Here is an 18,279-nt window from a genome sequence, read left to right as displayed (position 1 = left end):
TTAGGTCAAACTGACGCTTGTCCAATGCAAAAAAGTCAAGGAAGTTGGTGACCTGATGACAAGGGAGCCAACGACCGAAGCCCCTGTGAACGGTTGCCGTAACTATAACGGTCTTTTTCAAAGTATAAAGAAATGAAAATACAAAGAATAAAAAAATTTATTATCTCGTATCATGAGATAATGCAATTCAAATACAATCACAAAATCAGATATTCAAATTTATCAACCCACATATCATTAAATATCAAAAGAATGAATGGAATGTGAGATGCTATAAAGTCAAGAGTTTGTTCCAATGTTATTTCAAGCTAATTAAAGGAGAAGCCAATGAAATGACTCGTGATCCTTCAAGAGAATTCACAAAACTACTTAGGGTGTCATTAGAAAATGGTTCACCCCTCCTAAGAATCTTTCAAGGTGAATTTTAATGTAGTTGTCTTTAACAGAAGTGTAGGAATTTGAGCTATTATTCATGAATATATTGATGACACTAATTATGGGGAGCTACAAATGCATGTATGGTTCTATTGAGTTTATGAGGTTCAAAATTTTATTAATTCCATTCGTGATTTGCAACTATAGCATAGCGATTCATTACAAAGTTTTCTCCTTATCAATATTGCAAGTGTAACTCTATTGCGCATCATTTAGTTTTTCACTATCAAAAGATTTAGATATTAGTGGTTCGATTAGATGATCATCCACAAATGAGTGAATTTTGCTCTCCTTTCTGATTTACACATTCCTTTTAAGTTTTTTCTTTTTTAATATGTTTTCTATTTTACTTAAAATACATATATATAGTTTGCTCATATGTAGATAAATTAATTCTTAAGTCAATATGCTTATCTAAATATATTAAATTATAGAATATAAAGTTTCTATAATGTCATAATTTTTTACATTTCTCTCATTCTTTTTTCAAGTTTAAAAGTTTAAAATTTTATATTCCACAAAATTCCACTGACAATTTGGGAGGAGAGAAAAAAAAACTCTTATAAATTGAAAAATTCCTAAAATATTTAAACTTTTAGCAAAAAGTTTCAAAAATATTTTTAACAAGAGGTTACAAAAGTGCTTACTTTTGAAACTTTTTGCTATAGAGTGTAAATACTTTTAAATATTTTTTTATATTTAAATAAATAGAAAAATTCCTAAAATATTTATACTTTTAGCAAAAAGTTTCAAAAATACTTTTAACAAAATGTTACAAAAGTGCTTACTTTTGAAACTTTTTGCTATAAAGGGTAAATACTTTTAAATATTTTTTATATTTAAAAAGGTCTCTCTGGAAAACTACCTTTATTTTTTAATAAAAACACAAGGACAGATTGAAAAAAGCATCTTTAAAATAGGGTGGTTAGGGTGGTTAGTTGCCGTTACCATATATAACCCTTAAATTTTTAATGATAAAAATTGAACTCTCAAACTTATACAGTATTGTAATTTCTATAAAAAAAAAAAATTATATAATTATTTGAATTGACCCTCAAACTTACAATAGTTGTAGAAATTGAACTCCCACTAACAGAATATGAACTATCAAACTTATACAATTATTAAAATTTCTACAACCATTGTAAGTTCAAGAGTCCAATTTTAATACTTGTATAAATTTGAGAGCTCGATTTTTATAATTGAAAGTTTGAAAATATAATTACAACTGTCACTATATTTTTACATTTTCTAAAAAAAAATTAAAATCAAAGTAAGCACTAATAAAAATTATTAAAATATTGAAGACAAATTAGAAATATACAAGTTAATTTAGACATCGCTAACTAACTATAAATCAAAAAGTTTGGCTAGGAATAGATAGCTCTATTCACGTGATTATAGAACCTCACAACTAAAGACATCATTGACAAATTTTTTTCCCTAAATTTTTAGCGGACTCAAATCGACCGATCGGGTAGAATACCGACTTGAACGAGCCTAGTATAAGTATGACCCTAAACTAAAGTCGGTTCCTTTTGATCGGTCGGGTCGAGAGTAGTTGAAAATGGACGCTATGAGGATTTGCCACCTAAAAATATCTCAAATAAACAGTAATATAACGACGGACATAGAAAAACCCTATTTCCCAATCTCCTCTTCTTCGTCTCTTTGAGGAAGGTAATCCAAATTCCCCTCCGTCCAGCAGAATTCAAAAGTAGCATCAAGGAAATACAGCATAAAAACAAGCAGAAATGAAGAGGAAAACATAGGAATAGGTCCAAAGATCCACAAAAACAGAGGAAATGAGAAGTAGAAGGCTCGTAATCCCAAGGACCAGAAATAGCTGCCTCTATTCACCGTCGCTGCCACGTATTCCGCTGTGAGGCGTTGATGGTGATCGTCGATTGCAATTTTCTTGAAAGGTGTATTGATGAGAATGCTGGCATGGCTATAATACCTAATGGATTGAACATTGAACAAAAACGCCACGAGAAAGCAAAGCAAAATGGCGAAGAATTTGATTGAGAAACTGAACTGACTTGTATCACCGAGTACTACTAATGGAGATTCGCCATGGCCGCCGCTTGTCATTAAGACGGCGATTAAAGAACAGAGCATTATCGCCGTCGATGCCAAAAGAGTAGACGCCATTATGTTGTTCCTTAGCGTTTGGACAGCGAGGACGCCGTTCTTTGATGCATCCTAAATCACCAATTCCGAATTTTAGTTTTGCAATATAAAGGTCAAAAAAGAAAAACACAATAGCTCTCCTCCTTTTCCTACATACACCAAAAAAATGACTTTTTAATAATCTTTTCAACAAAAATAAATTGCCACCTAATTTTTCTTTATATATATATATAACAATTTCATATATTGGGATAAAAAAAATTGTTACAAATTTGACCTAATTTTTATACATCAGTTGAGATATAAATTATTTTTTTCAAAATAAGGAAATTATAATTTTTTTCAATATTTCTTTTTCTTCTGCCCCGACTCTTCTTACATTTTTCACCTCTAAGTACTTCTTGTCTCCCCTTATTGTGAGAAAGCAATAGTGAAAAAACCAAAAAAAAACAAAGTTGCCCAAAAAGTTAGGAAACTTTGTTTTTTTTTTTTTTAGAGAAAGTTGGTTTTGGCCACAAATTTTTAGGTTAATCTACACAAAAACACAAAAACACAAACAAAAAAAAAAAGAAAAAGAAAAAAGAAAAAAGAAAGAAAAGAGTGAGGAGTGAGCTTAAATTTTGAGTGATACATTGATACTCTTCCACTCATTCCCTTCAATCACAAATGAAAAAGAAAATATATAAAATATCTTTATTTAAAAAGAAAAAGTTTATCATATACAGCTTATAATTGAAACACTTTAGTGAGATGGACAGATGCACCAAGAACTTTCAAACTATCTATTAATTTCCTAAACTTTTAATCTTATATCTTATGTATAATAAATCCTCGACTAATTCAAAAATCTGAAAAGCAAATTTGTAATTCTCAACATTCATACACTAAATAGATATGAACTTCATAGATAAATTTGTAATTAAACAAAAAAAAACCCTAAATTATAAAAAAAAATATTAAAAAAACTAAAATATAACCCTTGATTTTAAATTTTTTTAAAAAAAAATTGGAACTTGAAAGAACAATATATGACCCAAATTTATAGTATTTTTATTAAAAGATAATATTGGTTAATAAATGGGAGTAAAGTGCAACTAATCATTCCTCATTTTTATAAGTTTTGGAAAGCTTTATAAAGGACTAAAAAGGAAAGAAAGAAAAAAAAAAGAGTAATTTTTTGAAAAGGAAAAGAAAGAAAGAGTAGGGTTGTGAAATGTTAGTTAAACCTCCATCATAGCACGAACCCAGAAGCGACGATTGATAGCATTGATACCGATGACGGTCTTATTAGGATGGGTGATAATCCTATAAAACAACCATATATGATATCCCACCATTACTCCCACTCCTGATGATACCAAAATGTAATCAACTATCTTTTTTTCCATTCCAATAATAATGCCTCCCTTTTTATGCTATTTCTTCTTCTACCACTACACTATACAACAACAAAAAGCATGTATATAGATAGATAGGAACCCCAAGAATCAATGCAGAAATAATAAAGAAAGAAAGAATTGTGTTGATGATGACTCAAGTTGTTATATGGATGTGGCAGTGGAACTCACAAAAATGGAACACAACAAAACACTTGGCTTCCCCACTCCTATTCCTATTCTCTTTAAATTAATTGTAAATACAAGAGGTTGTTGGTGGTGTTTTTGGCTTGGTCAAACTTCTTATCCCAAGGTGGGCCTTCATTCTAGGGCTTTCTGTTTTCCCATTTCACTCTACCCAATAATTCAATCATTGTTCAAGACCTTTAACTTTATACTTTCTTTTCTAAATTTTTTAAGTTTCTAAAATACTCTAAAAAAAAAATTAAAAAATATAACTACGGTTAATTTTCGATAGAAATCATTAAATGATGAAAAATAAAGAAATAAGGCCATATTAATTGTTTGTATTCATATAATAGTAATGATATTTTTTTTAGTTTAAAGATATTTGTTAAACTTTAAATACTTTAAAGATATTTTTACTAACGGTTTTCATCTAAAAGGTATTTTTGAACTTGTTTTGAAATTTTAAGATTACTTTTTTAACTTTTGAAAGTTCAAATATAATTTTAACATAAAGTATAAAGTTTGAAAATATTTGATATAATTTAACCTAATTGTTTTGCGCGAGTCCAAGGGCTTATAGGACAATATAACTGTAGTTTTTTTTTTGTATTAAAAAAATTAGAAAAACAGGTAATTTTGAAACTAATTACTAAAAATATGCACTTTTTTTTTGTTTTTACTGAAATGTGTCATTTATAGGGTCCACAACATGATTTTTAATAAACTAATAGGTTATTGGGTCTATCACAAACATTTCTGTTGATTATTTATATTGGGTCTATCACAAACATTTATGTTGCCTTTTAATTCAGTCAATTTCTTGATCAAGTGAGTTTCATGGCTAACGCCTGCATTAATTAAAAAAACACCAACAGAAAGAGTAACGATTCTATTAATCTCAGACTGCTATACATGAGAATGTAGTCAACAAAATTTCTGGCTGATGTTGGAACCTTTTCCTTGTCATCTAAGAAACAAAATAATGGAAATGACCAATCAAGCTGGTCAGATTGGTGTCCAAAATCATATGGATGAGCAACTATATGTTGGGGAGCTTATGAACCCTGTGTTAGTTGTATGGAATGATTTCTCGAAAGTGTCAACTACTTTACCTTCTGCGGCAGCACGTTTTTCCATCTCGACCCTTCTCTGGATACTTGCCAGGTATCCAACAATAGCAAACATAGGCGGCCGACGTTCCATTACAGGCTGCTCAAGTTTTGAATCACACACACAAATGTAAAGGTCAGCAGTTGGTTACAAAAACAATTCAACTAATGACACACTTCAAAAGGGAGTTTTTCACACACGAGTGACCTGCTATTTACCTGTATGCAAAGGGTGATAATATCAGCACAGCGAGAGAGAACCTTGGAGGATAATGTTCCTATAATGTCAGGATCAATAATCTCATCTAGACTCCCACAGTCGTGAAGCTGAAATGAAGCCCATCTCGACAGAGATTGCTTGACCCCTGGTCTCAAACTGTGTGACAATAATCAAACTATTCATAATTTGGAACTAGCTAAGGGATGAGAAAAGATAGAAGAGACAACCAAGAGGTAGGATATGGCATACTCATTCGGTTTCTTTCCGGTAATAAGCTCCAGAAACAACACTCCGAATGCATACACATCATTTTTGGTATAATCAATCCCAGATTGCCCATATTCAGGTGCGAAGTAGCCAGTGTCGGCAAAAGCAATTTGAGCAGCCTGTTTTCATTAGTATTTAATTAGTAAAATGGCTGATAATTCTCTGTTTCCATATTCATTAAAAGTCAGTTAAAACACGTAGATCTCCACATCAATAGATAACAAATTAGTTCCCAAGACAGCATTTCTAGAGGTCTATGAGCAACTCATCAGCTAAAAGTTAAAAGGTAAAATTGAACATCCCTTGCATTAATTTTTGTTTATGAAAAGGTTGTAACCCAGATTACCGTTTCAAGAATTTAAGGCGGTTTATCATTTGTCAAATGCTAAGCATATTACTCTTCAGAAAAAAGAAAAAAAGAAATGCCAAGTATATTCAGGATGTAGCGTGCCTTGATTTTAACTCTATTGCTTACAAGAGGCTTTAAAACAGACAAACCACAGTCACAAATCTTTGGCATGAATTCTTCATCAAGCATGATGTTGGCGGCCTTCAAATTGCAGTGAGCAAATGGGGGGGAAAAGGCATTATGCAAGTAACTGAAAATGCAGAAAGACAACGATTATAACCCCAGAAAATATAAGCTGTTTTGGAGCCTCATTAGACAAAGAGACACATCAAAAGTTAGTGGTATAAATATAAAATGCACTCAAGAAAATTCAAAATTTTTCAACAACAGAGGTTAGGAAGCCACGTTCCCCAAGCAAGTCTTTAGATCAGAAGTCTCAGTCCTGACTATTAATGTACTTACTCCAAAGCCTTGGCAACTCCATGAGCAATTTGGATCCGGACACTCCACGATACAGGGTTGTGTGCTACACTGTGTAGAGCATCGTCAAGAGACAGATTCCTGACATACTCATAGGCTAGTAAATGTTGCCCATTCTCCACACTGTATCCAAGAAGGCTAACAATGTTGGGGTGCCTCAAACGAGAAACAGTGCAGACCACATCCAAAAATTGTTGTTCTTCTGTGAAAGAGAGTGCCGCCATATCAACCCTTTTCACAGCCAAAATCTAGTCCAAAAGATAAATATATTTAGATTTTCCCTTCATGTAACTTGCATCAAATATGAGTATCATTTTGAAAAGTAAGTTAGTAATACTGATTCAAGTGTGCTCATTATACTTGGCCATCAGGAAATTCAGCTTTATAGACAGACCCAAGAGATCCCTCTCCAAGAAGGTTTTCTTCACTGTACTTGTTAGTAGCGGATTCAAGCTCTGCCACAGTGTAAGTTTTTGTTTTTTCTGGGAACCTGGATCTCTTAGAGAAACTTCTGCTATATACCCCCTCAGTTCTAGCATGACGAGTGGGACAGGCATGATTCAGACCGCCATCTGTGACTGGAGAACTGAGAGGCAATATATGGGGGCTGCCATCTGGTGCAGTGGAATAACCATCCATCACAACACAAATAGAGAAAAACATAAAACGTGTAAAGAAGACATTAATTGCAAAAGGCACATGCAGAAGTTTGAAACCAAAATTGGTTTAATTTCTTAGTAAAAGATTGATACCGAAATTAAATAATATCTGTAAAGATAATGACATTCATACTTAACCAAATGACCGGAAACAAGTAGATAAATATATACAATGAGAGTTTTTTCCCCTACTCCTATGGTGAGAATTAAACATTTAATACTAAATTTCACTGAAACGTAAATCTTTGTTCTCAAAATTTAAAAACCTCAAGAAAATAATGAAGCGGAAATAATTGAATCATTGGGTTCGTTGAATATCTTCACATGTCTTTAGAAATCATGATGGTAAAACCATAAACTTCAGTATATTGAGCCCTCCAGAACATTAAAAAAGAAAAAAATGTTGGAATCAGGAAAATACCAACAGGAAAGGTAGTACAAATATAGGAGAAAACATAGTGATCAAATGTTCCGTGGTTTCATTAAATGATCCTTCATTTTAAGATATTTATGTAACTTGTTTAGTGTAATTATGCTTCACCATATACATCCCAAAGTTACATTCAAGAACGTGGCAGTTAGTGTCTATTTATTCATCCCAAGAATGCAAGCACAATTAGCAAATACAATATGAGAAGATCATTCACCTTCAGCTTTGCTGACTGGAAGAGACACGTCGACATGCTTCATGCTCCTTTGCTTTGCACATATTTGTGTCTTGCAGATTGCAATAAAGAGAGCTGCAAAGATTATTGCAAAACCACCTCCACTGGCCACCATAGCTATTCCACCAGGACCCAATCTTTCCTCCCCTTTCCCAACCTTTTTCTTATAGGGACATTTCTTAATAATAATTGGTTCTGTTAATGGAGGGCTACTATTGTTTTCTGTCAAAGGTGTTGTTTCCACAGAAAAATCCCAGGGTGGAGAGTTACTTACATCGAACCTATTTCCCCCAATCCTAATAAGGGATTGAGAGGCAACATAAGAGAAGAATCTTAGAGATAATTAATGCCTAGTTTAGGTGAAAGAAAGTCCCCAACTGGTAAGAGATCAAAAACCTCACCATAAATTTGGAATTGTCTTAAAATGCTCTGGAATAGTGCCACTAAAGTAATTGTCTTGGATATTCCTAGTAAAGTGTAATGCGAGTTAAAAGATTACATAGTGACAAAAGTTGAAATTCAGTAGAAAGGTAATTGAAAAACATACAAATCAGTTAATGGAAGGTCAGATAAGCAGGAAACTGATCCTGTGAATTTGTTTTTCTGCAAGAACCTAATACGCTAGATATTAATGAAATTAATAATTTGTATTAAGTGATGTATCAAAAAGAAGAAATAATCGGTTTGAAAAAACCCACAGTCTATTGAGATTAGTCAGAGAAGCAAATGAACTTGATAAATCTCCAGTGAAATCGTTGTATGACAGATCCCTGTACAATAAGAACAGTCAACGGTTAAACCAGCCTGACCAAAAGGTATCTGTTGGTTAAGATTCAACAGATACTTATACTTTATTACCTTCAATCTCATTACATAAAAAAAATAATAAAATAAAAATAAATAAATAAAGATTAAGGTCTGATAAAAAAGAAGAAAGAGATATATCCACCACCATCAACATGTTAGTTCAAGATGCCAATTATGGAGGTCATTCCATTGACTTCACTCACTATGAGAAAATATATCCAGTCTGTATCCTCTTTCTTGGTAATGGAAAATTAACCACACTTCCATTTCAGAAGAAATAAGATGAATAGTGAAAAAAAACATACATCTCCACAAGATTTTGTAAGCCAGAAAAAGCATTCCCAAGGGGGCCAGATAGGACATTATGGCTTAGGTTCCTGCACATATAAGAATTTGGGTTCAGATGAAATAAACATTAGGACAGGCAGTTACAGGTCTAGGAGTTGCTCGCAGATGTGGAAGATTTTTCAAGTTAGATCAAGTATGAAAGATTCTGCCTCAAATAGTAGAATGCCATATTACTACATATAATTAAAGAAACCGACATAATCTCTAAGAAAACAGGCATGTGACTAAAGCAAGACATGTAACTTACATATATGTGACATTTGGAGGTAAGCCAGAAGGAATTTCACCCAGAATTGTATTGGAACTAGCATCCCTGACGGAAAAAAACCATCAAAAAAATTATTTTTTCTTTTGAGCCATTATCGAAGAAAGTGGTTACATTCTTACAGTTGCTTCAAATTATGGAGAAGATAAAGCTGGTCTCCAAGATTCCCAGAAAGGTTTAGTCTATTAAGCTTACTGCATAAAAAGAAAACCTCTAAGTTGCCAGTGCGACGACAAAGTCAAAGTAACAATGAGGGTTGAGTTAAGTAGATTACAGGTTTATTACAGATGAACCAACACAAAACACCCCAGTCCACGTTCCATCACAAGGATCCCCACCATCTGTTCTCCATCCTATAAGCTCAGGTGGGTAGTTTAGGGTACTATATAGATTGAGAAGAGCTATAACTGTACAGCACAAAGTAGAAGTTAAGTCCAGTACAGGACATTGGAAAGCCAGATATAATTGAGAATTGACAAATTAAGTTTCCAGTACAGGACATTAGAAAGCCAGATATAATTCAGAATTGACAAATTAAGTACATGTTTAGGAATGATTCTGAAATGTTTAAAATCACTTTTATTATGTTTAAAATCACCTCGAAACATACCTTTCATCACTCAAAACCAATTCAATGTTTAATTTTACACGTTTAAAAGTGATTTTGATCGTTTCAGGATCAATCCCAAAACATGCCCTAAATAGTCAACCCACATAGTCAGATCATTTCTTTATTTCAATCCCTCTTTCCCCCTTCGTAATTCCTAATTTAATTCTCCAAGAAACTAACAGAGAAAAGTTCAATCAAGAATACAAAAACGAGAAGATGATGATTAGGGTTACCATCGAGCGGGTCAGTAAAGCACTGAACGACTGAAGTCATAATTGCGAAGAAGACAAGGACACTGAAATACAGTAAGGGACGGAGATGGGCCATTTCTTGAGAGATCACTAATCACCAGTTTGGACGTTCTTTTTTTTTTTTTTTTTTTTTTTTTTTTGCTTTAATCACTAAAACAAAACAAAATGACCAGAATTCAGAAAACAAAGAGACAATTCATAGTAAACCCTAATGGAAATAAGCTGTAAAGAACGTGATTGATTGAGTTATTGTAAAGAACGTGATTGATTGAGTTATCTTTTTTAGGGGAAATGCTTTTCTTAGATTTTCTTTTTTAATTTAAATTGAAGAAATTTAAACAAAGGTCAAAAGAAACTATAAAGAACGTGAAAAGGTCAAAAGAAATTGAAGAAGAAAACAAAGAAAATCGAGAATTCTTACTTTGGTCCCAGAAAGCAGAGCAGAGCGGAGTTTAAACTGAGAGTGGCAATGGAGAAGACGAAGTTCTTTGAGTACAGAACAACTGATGAGCTGGCGTCCACGTAAGTTAAATCCGTTAAGTCGTTGAGACCACGTGTATTACTCATGCACCCATTTTTCCCTCCACTAACAAAAATTTATTTGTAAATAAGTTAACTTATTTTCTTATATATCTGTTAAGTGGTTGAAACCACTTATATTTGTAAATAAGTTAATTTATTTTTCTATATATATACAATTATACTTTTTTTTCTGTAAGGTATGGAGTTGTGATATTGTTGAGATCTAGGGAAAAAAAAACATAAATTTGCAAAATTTTTACTGATAGAAAAAAAAAATGTCAAACTATTTATAAAAATAGCAAAAAAAAAAAAAATACTTCTATCAGCATCTATCAGTGATAGAAACTTATGTATGTGTTCTTGAAAAATGAATATTCAAGAACACATACATCAATAAGCAAATTTAGCTCACAATGTACTTCAAATCTCAAAAGTTGTCACAAAAACTACCATAGTACATGAATTACCCACAAACTACCATTGTGCAACCCACAAACTACCATAGTGCAACCCACAAACTCCATGGAATTTAATGATTATAAATAATAAATAATTATTTATTTTATGTTAAATTATCATTTTGTTTGTTCCTATATGGTTTCTACTTTTTTTGTTAGGGTTGTTTTTAAATATAGAAAAATGAACCAAAATATTTACAAAATATAACAAAATATAAAAATTATCAATGATAGATACGGACACTGATAGAAGTCTATTGTGTCTATTAGCGTCTATCATTAATAGTTCTAAAATTTTGTTATATTTTATAAATATTTTCAACAGTTTTATCATTTGAAATAATTTTCCTTTTTGCTATAAAAATCTCATCATCAAACAAGTTTATAAAATATCTCTTTGGAGTTCTCTCTTGATTTCATTTATCCAAGAATTTTTTTTCACCAAACTAAAAAAACAAACAGGTTTATAAAAATTTTATCATTCAAACAATTTTTCATGCTTCACTTAATCGCATATACTTGAGATATGTTAATTTAGACATCTTGAAAATTGTTTACGAATGTAAAAATTGTTTGAAAAATAATCAATTTTCAAACAAATAATTCATAATCCATAACACAATCAATCGTGTTTGAAGAAATATAAAGTTGGAATAATCTTATTTATTTTTTAAAAATAAAAAAAACTCGACAACGTTTTATGGGAACAAAAACACGTTGGAACGGACACACTTTTTCATTTTAAGTTTTAAAATATGTGATTTTTAAAATTTTAAATCTTTAAAACCTTTCACTTTTCCTTATGAATTTTTGGGACATATATCTCATTTATATCCTAATTTTAGCATGACTTAATTATAAAACACTAAATTACTATATTAAAGTTGATAGTTAAATCCCATATCCCAAGAATAAACGTCTTTTTTTTCACTTTGCGCTTTTTGCTTTTATGATTTCAATCGTCACAAAATAATAAGAAAAAAGTATTATAAGACGCCAAAACTTTGCTCGAGTGAATATACAATTTCTCCAAAGAATACAAAATTGATTTACTCTTTAACCATGAAGTCAAAACTGTCTGTACATGAGACGACAGAGAAGATTCTTACTAGAGAGTCTATACACAGGAAGAATATTAGTCGATGAAAAATCGACTAACCTTCTAAAATGAGGTGGAAGCATAGCTGTATGCTGGTGAACTTACGAAGCCAGTGTTGGTAGAACGAAAAGATTTCTCAAAATGATCCACTTCAGTTCCATCTGCTGTAGCACGTTTCACCATTTCCATCTTTCTTTGAAGATTTGTTAGATGTTCCACTATTTCAGACATTGGTGGTCGGAATTCCTTCACAGGCTGATCATCCATAGTTGAAATACACAAGAGAATTATTAGAAGAAATTGATATATACATCAGAAACTATGTATACTTTTAATCTATCAGGTTTATATTTTTAAATTTAATAAGAAACTGACCTTTAAATTCTTAGAATGGTGTCTATTAAGTCTTTAAACTAAACAATATCAATAGGCTTTTAAACTTTTAGGTTATGCCTATTTAAGCCTCCCAAAAAATTCAAATAAAACTCTTAACTTTCAATTTTGTCTCATCTATCCTTAATTATGTCAATTCAACATTTATACCACCGAATGCTTGAAGCTACTTAAAATAAGTCTACCAAAACCCTCAAATAATACAGCCACCTTACTATGTAAATGTTAAACTATGGTAGACATATATTAGACATAAACTAAGGCACATTAAAAATTCATTAGATGGCCTGTGCTTCACTGCTAATTACCTGCACACAAAGGGAGATAATATCGACAAAGCGTGAGAGAGCCTTGGAGGAAAATGTTCCTTTGATGCCTGGATCAACCATCTGTTCTAAACTCTCGTTGTCATGAAGTCGAGATGAAGCCCATTTAACCAGCGATTTCTCTTTCCTTGGTTTCGAACTGAGTAAGAAGAACAAAATTATATACTGAGACTGCAACAAGAATATGAATAGGAAGAGAAAACAAAGAGAAGTTTGGATGAATTATACTTGTCAAATGGTTTTCTCCCTGTGACGAGCTCCAAAAGCAACACTCCAAAAGAATACACGTCACTTCTGGTATTATCAAATCCTGGCTGACCATGTTCAGGTGCAAGGTAGCCTCTATCGCCACTGACAATCTCAGAAGCCTGTTTTCATGAGAAAAATACCATAAGCAAACAATGAGAAGTTTAAAATTGTAGAAGTGGATATTTACCGCATCCCTGTCCAGTTTATAAACAAGGTCTCTAATCCAAAAAACATATTCTCATCAGTATTATACCTTCGTTTTAACTCTATTGGTCACAAGTGGCCTCAAAACAGACAGCCCACAATCACAAATACGAGGTATCAGTTCTTCATCCAGTAAGACGTTGGCAGCCTTCAGATTGCAGTGAGCAAATGGAGGGAAAAAACTTGTATGCAGATAACTGAAAACCCGAAAGGAAAACAGTTAAAAGCCTCAAGAATACAACTATTAATGAAAACATTGTCTCAAGGTAAGAGAAACTGGTTTTAAGGTATGAACCACAAGTTTTTATACATCACAGAGAATAACATAAAATCGCAGATGAACTAAAAATCTTTGGCTCTCTTAAGTTTGGGGGACTTCTAATTAGTCCAAGGTCAGACAATATGAACTTGATGATCAAATAATTTACTTACTCTAAAGCCCTAGCAACTCCAAGAGCAATCTGGAGACGGACAGTCCATGAGAGAGACATGTATGCTTCACAGTGTAAAGCGTCATCAAGAGACAGATTTCGAACATATTCATATCCGAGCATATGTTGTCCATGCTCTACACAATATCCAAGCAGTGTAACAATGTTTGGGTGCCTCAAACGGGAAGCCGTCCATACCACATCCAGAAATTGCTCTTCTTCTGTAAATGAGAGCTCTGCCATGTTGATATTTTTCACAGCCAAAACCTGGTTAGAGATTAAAAGTCAGAAAAAAGTTTGTGGAGGTCAGGTCAAACTTTGCTCGTATTGGAATTATTATATTTACTTGGCCATCAGGAAATTCAGCTCTATAAACAGCACCAAGAGATCCCTCTCCCAGAAGATTCTCTTGACTAAAGTTGTTTGTAGTGGATTGAAACTCTGCCAGAGTGTAAATTTTTGTTCTCACTGGGAGCCTGCATCTCTTTGAAAAACCTTTTTTTCCAGAAACTTTCTCGGTTCTCGTGTGATTTAATAAAGGTATAGGCCTTGGACCACCCATGAGTAGAGAACTCAGGGGAAAGCTTTGTGAGCTCTCTTCTGTTGCAGTAGACAAACCATCTACCACAGAAAAGAATTGCTTAAGATCTGGGAAAAAATCCTAGTCCAGAGGCAGAGGCGTGCTTGACATTGACAGAACAAGCAGTCAGAGACTGAGAAAATGAATTTCAATATTTGTAACTACCTCGGCACGTATCAAAAGTTTGGAGCCAAACTCACAAAGGGAAACGAGTCCCCATGTTACTATGAGAGCTTTTGCATTTTCATCATACTAAAAAAATGGGTACCCAAAGTACAAATATTCCGTTTCAAATCTTAGACGAATTAAAAAAAAAAAAAACAATGTTTTTTGTATGATTGAACTATTACGTTTTTCAAGTATCAACATTCCCATTTCCACTGCGACATATTAACTCTGAGACCTCGAAAGACACCAAAGTAGTATGTTGAAATCAGAAATATATCTGTCGAGATATTAGGAAAGAACAAAGACCTATGGGGCTAATCTATGTCAGATATCTACCAGTATAGTAGGGTTTTCTTTAAACATTCAATTAGTTATAAGGATTAGCTAATAAGCTTCGATCTATTTATAGTTAAACATCACCAATACCACAAAGTGAAGACATTTGGCAATGAAAGAGCAAAAATCTGCAAGAACCTTATAAGGAGAAGGATTCACCTTCAGCTTTGCCCAGAGGAAGAGAACGGGGTAACATATTGCCAATCTTCAAATTTATTTTCTTTTCATGAACTTTCTTCATGCCAAATACGAAAAAGAGAGCTGCAAAGGTAACTACTAATGTTAACCCGCCTACCAGGAGAACAATTCCACCCGGACCAAGCCTTTTCTTCTCATGCCTCACTACACCCCGAGAGGGATAATTCTGGATGGCGTTCGACTTGGTTGTTGGAGGACCACTGATGTTCTGCTCCATCGGTGCTTTTTCCAGGGGAAAGTCCCAAGGTGGAGAATTGACTTCTGGACGAAACCTATTGCCCCCAATCCTAAACAGAGGCCAAGTGAAATTTTCTTTTGAGTAAAATTCAAGGTCAGTTTAGGCAAAAGAAATCAGACGAAATTTGAAAAGTTTACCACAAATTTGGAATATTTCTAAAATTTTCCGGAATGATGCCACTAAAACAATTGTCTTGGATGTTCCTGAAAGAAGAAGGGATGCATGAGTGAATAAAAAAATAGCTTGATGAAATAAGTCATAGATTCTACACAGGACGGAGAAGAGGAAGCCATGGATAACATACAAGTCAATTAATGGAAGACGAGACAAGTAGGCAACTGATCCAGTGAATTTGTTTTTCTGCAAGAACCTAGTCTAGATAGCATTAATGTGATAAATATTTGTTCAAATTGGTGTATTACGAAAGAAGAAGAAATAATCAAATGCAAGAAACTCACAGTCTAGTGATGTTTGTCAGGGAACCAAATGAACTTGGCAAATCTCCAGCGAAGTCATTATATGATAAATCCCTGCGAATGAGGAATATATCATTGGTTGAATCTCTTGACCGAAACAGGATTGTATGTAAAATTTTAAATACCCCCAAAGTATTATGAATTAATCTGAATACAAGACTCGACTTGTAAAAAAGTCGATGGAATTTTGTTGAGGCAAATTAGAACGACATGCAGCAAGATGCAAATGAGCAGTTCACTTGATAGAATTGTCTGTTCATATCAGTTCAATTTAAAGGCAGAAATCGCGTTAGTAGTGAAAAGAAGGAAGCTTACATCTCTCTCAAATTCTGTAAACCAGTGAAAACATTTCCAATCACACCAGATAGAGTATTATGGCTCAGATTTCTGCATGCAAAAGAATATGGATAAAGAATGAAGGACCATTAAACATTAACCCAATGATAGTCAAATATCAACTTACAGATGTCGGAGATTTCCCATGTAAGATAAAGTATGTGGAATATTTTGGCTTAAATGGTTGAATGCCATATTTCTGCAACATATAAGAATTTTAAGAACATAACAAACTATGAATGAAAAAACAACACACACAACTTACATATGAGTCGCATTAGGAGGCAAGTTGTGTGGAATTTCACCCGTAAGTCTATTAGAGCTAACATCCCTAAAGAGAGAATTGAACAGACGTAATCACAGAGTAATTAGCAGCACTGGAAATTCTTCTTTTAACCAAAAATTAACGTACAGTTGCTTCAAATCGATTAGGTTGTTGAGCTGCCCTCCGAGATTTCCAGTGAGATTTAGTCCATGGAGTTTACTGCAGAACCCGACAATATTCATAGAAGCACTTCGATCAAAGAAGGAAACATGATGTCAAGAATATGCTAATGATATAAAGTTCAAGGCAACATTATGTCATTACAGGTATATTACAGACGAACCGGAGCAAGACACTCCAGTCCATGATTCCTCACAAGGATCTCCACCTTCTTTTCTCCATCCTTTAAGCTCTAGTGGATAGTTCATAGCACTATACAGATCCTGAAGAGCTATAACTGTACAGTACACAGTATGATTCATCAATAACGGGTAACAAAATAACTAGAAAGCTTCGTGATATGATTCGCAAGCAAGGCGATGTCTCATAAACTACATTTTAGTTAACCGACTACAATTTTCATATAATCCGCCACAAGATAGTTTATGATCAGGAAGCCATCAGAAATTTCAAGAAACTATAACCAGAAAAACCAGCGTACACTTCCAATCTTGTTCCTAACTCAAAGCCAAGAAACTCAAATTAACAGCCTGCATTCAGGCAATAAAGATGTATTAGAAATAGTTACCATCCGGCGGATTAGTGAACGCCCAAGCCAGTGAAGTCAGAATCGTCGAATAGATGACAACACTAAAATGCGTAAGCAGACACTGTTGGAGCATTTCTCCAAAAACAATCACTGTGTAGTTTGATATCTCTCTGTTTCCATGGATCAAAGAATCGAACACAAGCAAGAAATCAAAAAAATTAAACCAGAGGAGAAATACCAGTACGAAATTCCAAGTAAGAATAGAAAACTATAAAAAGATTAAGATTAAGACATTATAGTGAAGTAGTAAACGCCGAAGAAAGAGTTGTTTCTTGTTACTCTTTGTCTGCAACCGGAAGTACTTCCAGAAGGAAAAATGGCGGCACCGGAAAAGTTCTTCAGAGAAAGTTAGGGTTTGGAAATTGTACCTTCGAGAAAGAGAGAGCGAAACAAAGGCGTTCCCGACTGGTTCTTGCAGAGAGAAAAGGAATTTGTCCGAACAAGAGTAGAGAGTGAAAAAATCGCCTGCAAAAAAACGTACAATACTGCGGCGATGAAGACGACGAAGTTTTTGCAATTGAGGGAATTTGATGAGTTGGCGTCCACGTCGGCTGTAACGGTTAGGCCGTTGGAAAATGCTGTAAGGATGCGTAATAGTGGAAAGTTGAGGTACATGATCTAGATAGTGATAATAATAAATAATCATCCAAAATTTATCACAAACTTTAAATTACAAATTTCATCGATTCTCACTCTAATTTAAGTAAATGTTACAATTTTAACCTTAAACTTTAAAAAATGTTACAATTTTAACTATCTACGAGCTTCCACTTTAAATATCATTAAAAAAAATTTGAGAAAAATACATTTTTCATTCTTAGGTTTTAAGTCTAGTTTTTATCTAGTCCTTACATTTCAAAATGTTACACTTTTAGTTTTTAGATTTTAAGTTTATTTCAATTTAGTTCCTGTGATTCAAAATATTACATTTTTAATCATTAAATTTTGAGTTTTATTTCAATTTAGTCCCTAAATTTCAAGATTTATACTTTTAACCCTTGTTTTTCACTAAATACACACTTCAAATTTTGGACTAAATTAAAATTAACTTCAAAAGTTAATAATTAA

The 18,279-nt window shown here is 33.2% G+C and overlaps 3 protein-coding genes across 4 annotated transcripts; all 3 read right to left on the bottom strand.

The window, feature by feature from the left end:
• Window positions 1-1,669: 1,669 nt before the first annotated feature.
• Window positions 1,670-4,179, bottom strand: LOC120091682. Its single transcript, XM_039049794.1, has 2 exons — window positions 3,795-4,179; window positions 1,670-2,640 (listed from the first exon to the last, which is right to left on the bottom strand). The coding sequence occupies exons 1-2, from the start codon at window positions 3,954-3,956 to the stop codon at window positions 2,077-2,079; spliced, it is 726 nt and encodes a 241-aa protein (XP_038905722.1). The 5' UTR covers window positions 3,957-4,179; the 3' UTR covers window positions 1,670-2,076.
• Window positions 4,180-4,953: 774 nt separating this feature from the next.
• LOC120089801 (protein STRUBBELIG-RECEPTOR FAMILY 2-like) lies at window positions 4,954-10,623 on the bottom strand. Of its 2 annotated transcripts, none has more exons than XM_039047199.1 (16): window positions 10,585-10,623; window positions 10,146-10,313; window positions 9,577-9,709; window positions 9,425-9,496; window positions 9,285-9,350; window positions 8,995-9,066; window positions 8,581-8,652; window positions 8,430-8,495; window positions 8,284-8,349; window positions 7,865-8,178; window positions 6,919-7,172; window positions 6,541-6,806; window positions 6,205-6,328; window positions 5,712-5,848; window positions 5,462-5,618; window positions 4,954-5,342 (listed from the first exon to the last, which is right to left on the bottom strand). In XM_039047199.1, the coding sequence occupies exons 2-16, from the start codon at window positions 10,237-10,239 to the stop codon at window positions 5,157-5,159; spliced, it is 2,079 nt and encodes a 692-aa protein (XP_038903127.1). In that variant the 5' UTR covers window positions 10,240-10,313; window positions 10,585-10,623; the 3' UTR covers window positions 4,954-5,156. The 2 variants fall into 2 exon arrangements, with proteins under 2 accessions (XP_038903127.1, XP_038903126.1); XM_039047198.1 differs by having other exon boundaries at window positions 6,181-6,328; window positions 10,585-10,622.
• A 1,524-nt stretch (window positions 10,624-12,147) lies between these two features.
• Window positions 12,148-17,782, bottom strand: LOC120091692 (protein STRUBBELIG-RECEPTOR FAMILY 2). The gene is made up of 17 exons (XM_039049801.1): window positions 17,580-17,782; window positions 17,191-17,321; window positions 16,767-16,899; window positions 16,590-16,661; window positions 16,443-16,508; window positions 16,305-16,376; window positions 16,157-16,228; window positions 15,824-15,895; window positions 15,670-15,735; window positions 15,503-15,568; window positions 15,089-15,414; window positions 14,192-14,466; window positions 13,847-14,112; window positions 13,464-13,611; window positions 13,190-13,329; window positions 12,944-13,100; window positions 12,148-12,497 (listed from the first exon to the last, which is right to left on the bottom strand). The coding sequence occupies exons 2-17, from the start codon at window positions 17,282-17,284 to the stop codon at window positions 12,306-12,308; spliced, it is 2,217 nt and encodes a 738-aa protein (XP_038905729.1). The 5' UTR covers window positions 17,285-17,321; window positions 17,580-17,782; the 3' UTR covers window positions 12,148-12,305.
• Window positions 17,783-18,279: the final 497 nt, after the last annotated feature.

This window comes from Benincasa hispida, chromosome 11 (genome assembly GCF_009727055.1).
Source record: "Benincasa hispida cultivar B227 chromosome 11, ASM972705v1, whole genome shotgun sequence".
Taxonomy (NCBI): domain Eukaryota; kingdom Viridiplantae; phylum Streptophyta; class Magnoliopsida; order Cucurbitales; family Cucurbitaceae; genus Benincasa; species Benincasa hispida.
The sequence above is the reverse complement of the archived record's forward strand: the minus strand, read 5'-3'. Positions and strand labels throughout refer to the sequence as shown.

What these genes read in the sequence shown, in the direction of transcription:
- LOC120091682 (XM_039049794.1), bottom strand. Translation starts at nt 3,956, where the DNA reads ATGGAAAAAAAGATAGTTGATTACATTTTGGTATCATCAGGAGTGGGA. An exon ending in GGGTTCGTGCTATGATGGAG is followed by an intron (nt 2,641 to 3,794) that starts GTTTAACTAACA and finishes TTGGTGATTTAG; the next exon opens with GATGCATCAAAGAACGGCGT.
- LOC120089801 (XM_039047198.1), bottom strand. Translation starts at nt 10,239, where the DNA reads ATGGCCCATCTCCGTCCCTTACTGTATTTCAGTGTCCTTGTCTTCTTC. An exon ending in CTTTACTGACCCGCTCGATG is followed by an intron (nt 9,710 to 10,145) that starts GTAACCCTAATC and finishes TGTGCTGTACAG; the next exon opens with TTATAGCTCTTCTCAATCTA. An exon ending in GCAATAGAGTTAAAATCAAG is followed by an intron (nt 5,849 to 6,180) that starts GCACGCTACATC and finishes TAATGAAAACAG; the next exon opens with GCTGCTCAAATTGCTTTTGC.
- LOC120091692 (XM_039049801.1), bottom strand. Translation starts at nt 17,284, where the DNA reads ATGCTCCAACAGTGTCTGCTTACGCATTTTAGTGTTGTCATCTATTCG. An exon ending in TTACAGAATTTGAGAGAGAT is followed by an intron (nt 15,896 to 16,156) that starts GTAAGCTTCCTT and finishes CCTCATTCGCAG; the next exon opens with GGATTTATCATATAATGACT. An exon ending in CGTCTTCCATTAATTGACTT is followed by an intron (nt 15,569 to 15,669) that starts GTATGTTATCCA and finishes TTCTTCTTTCAG; the next exon opens with GAACATCCAAGACAATTGTT.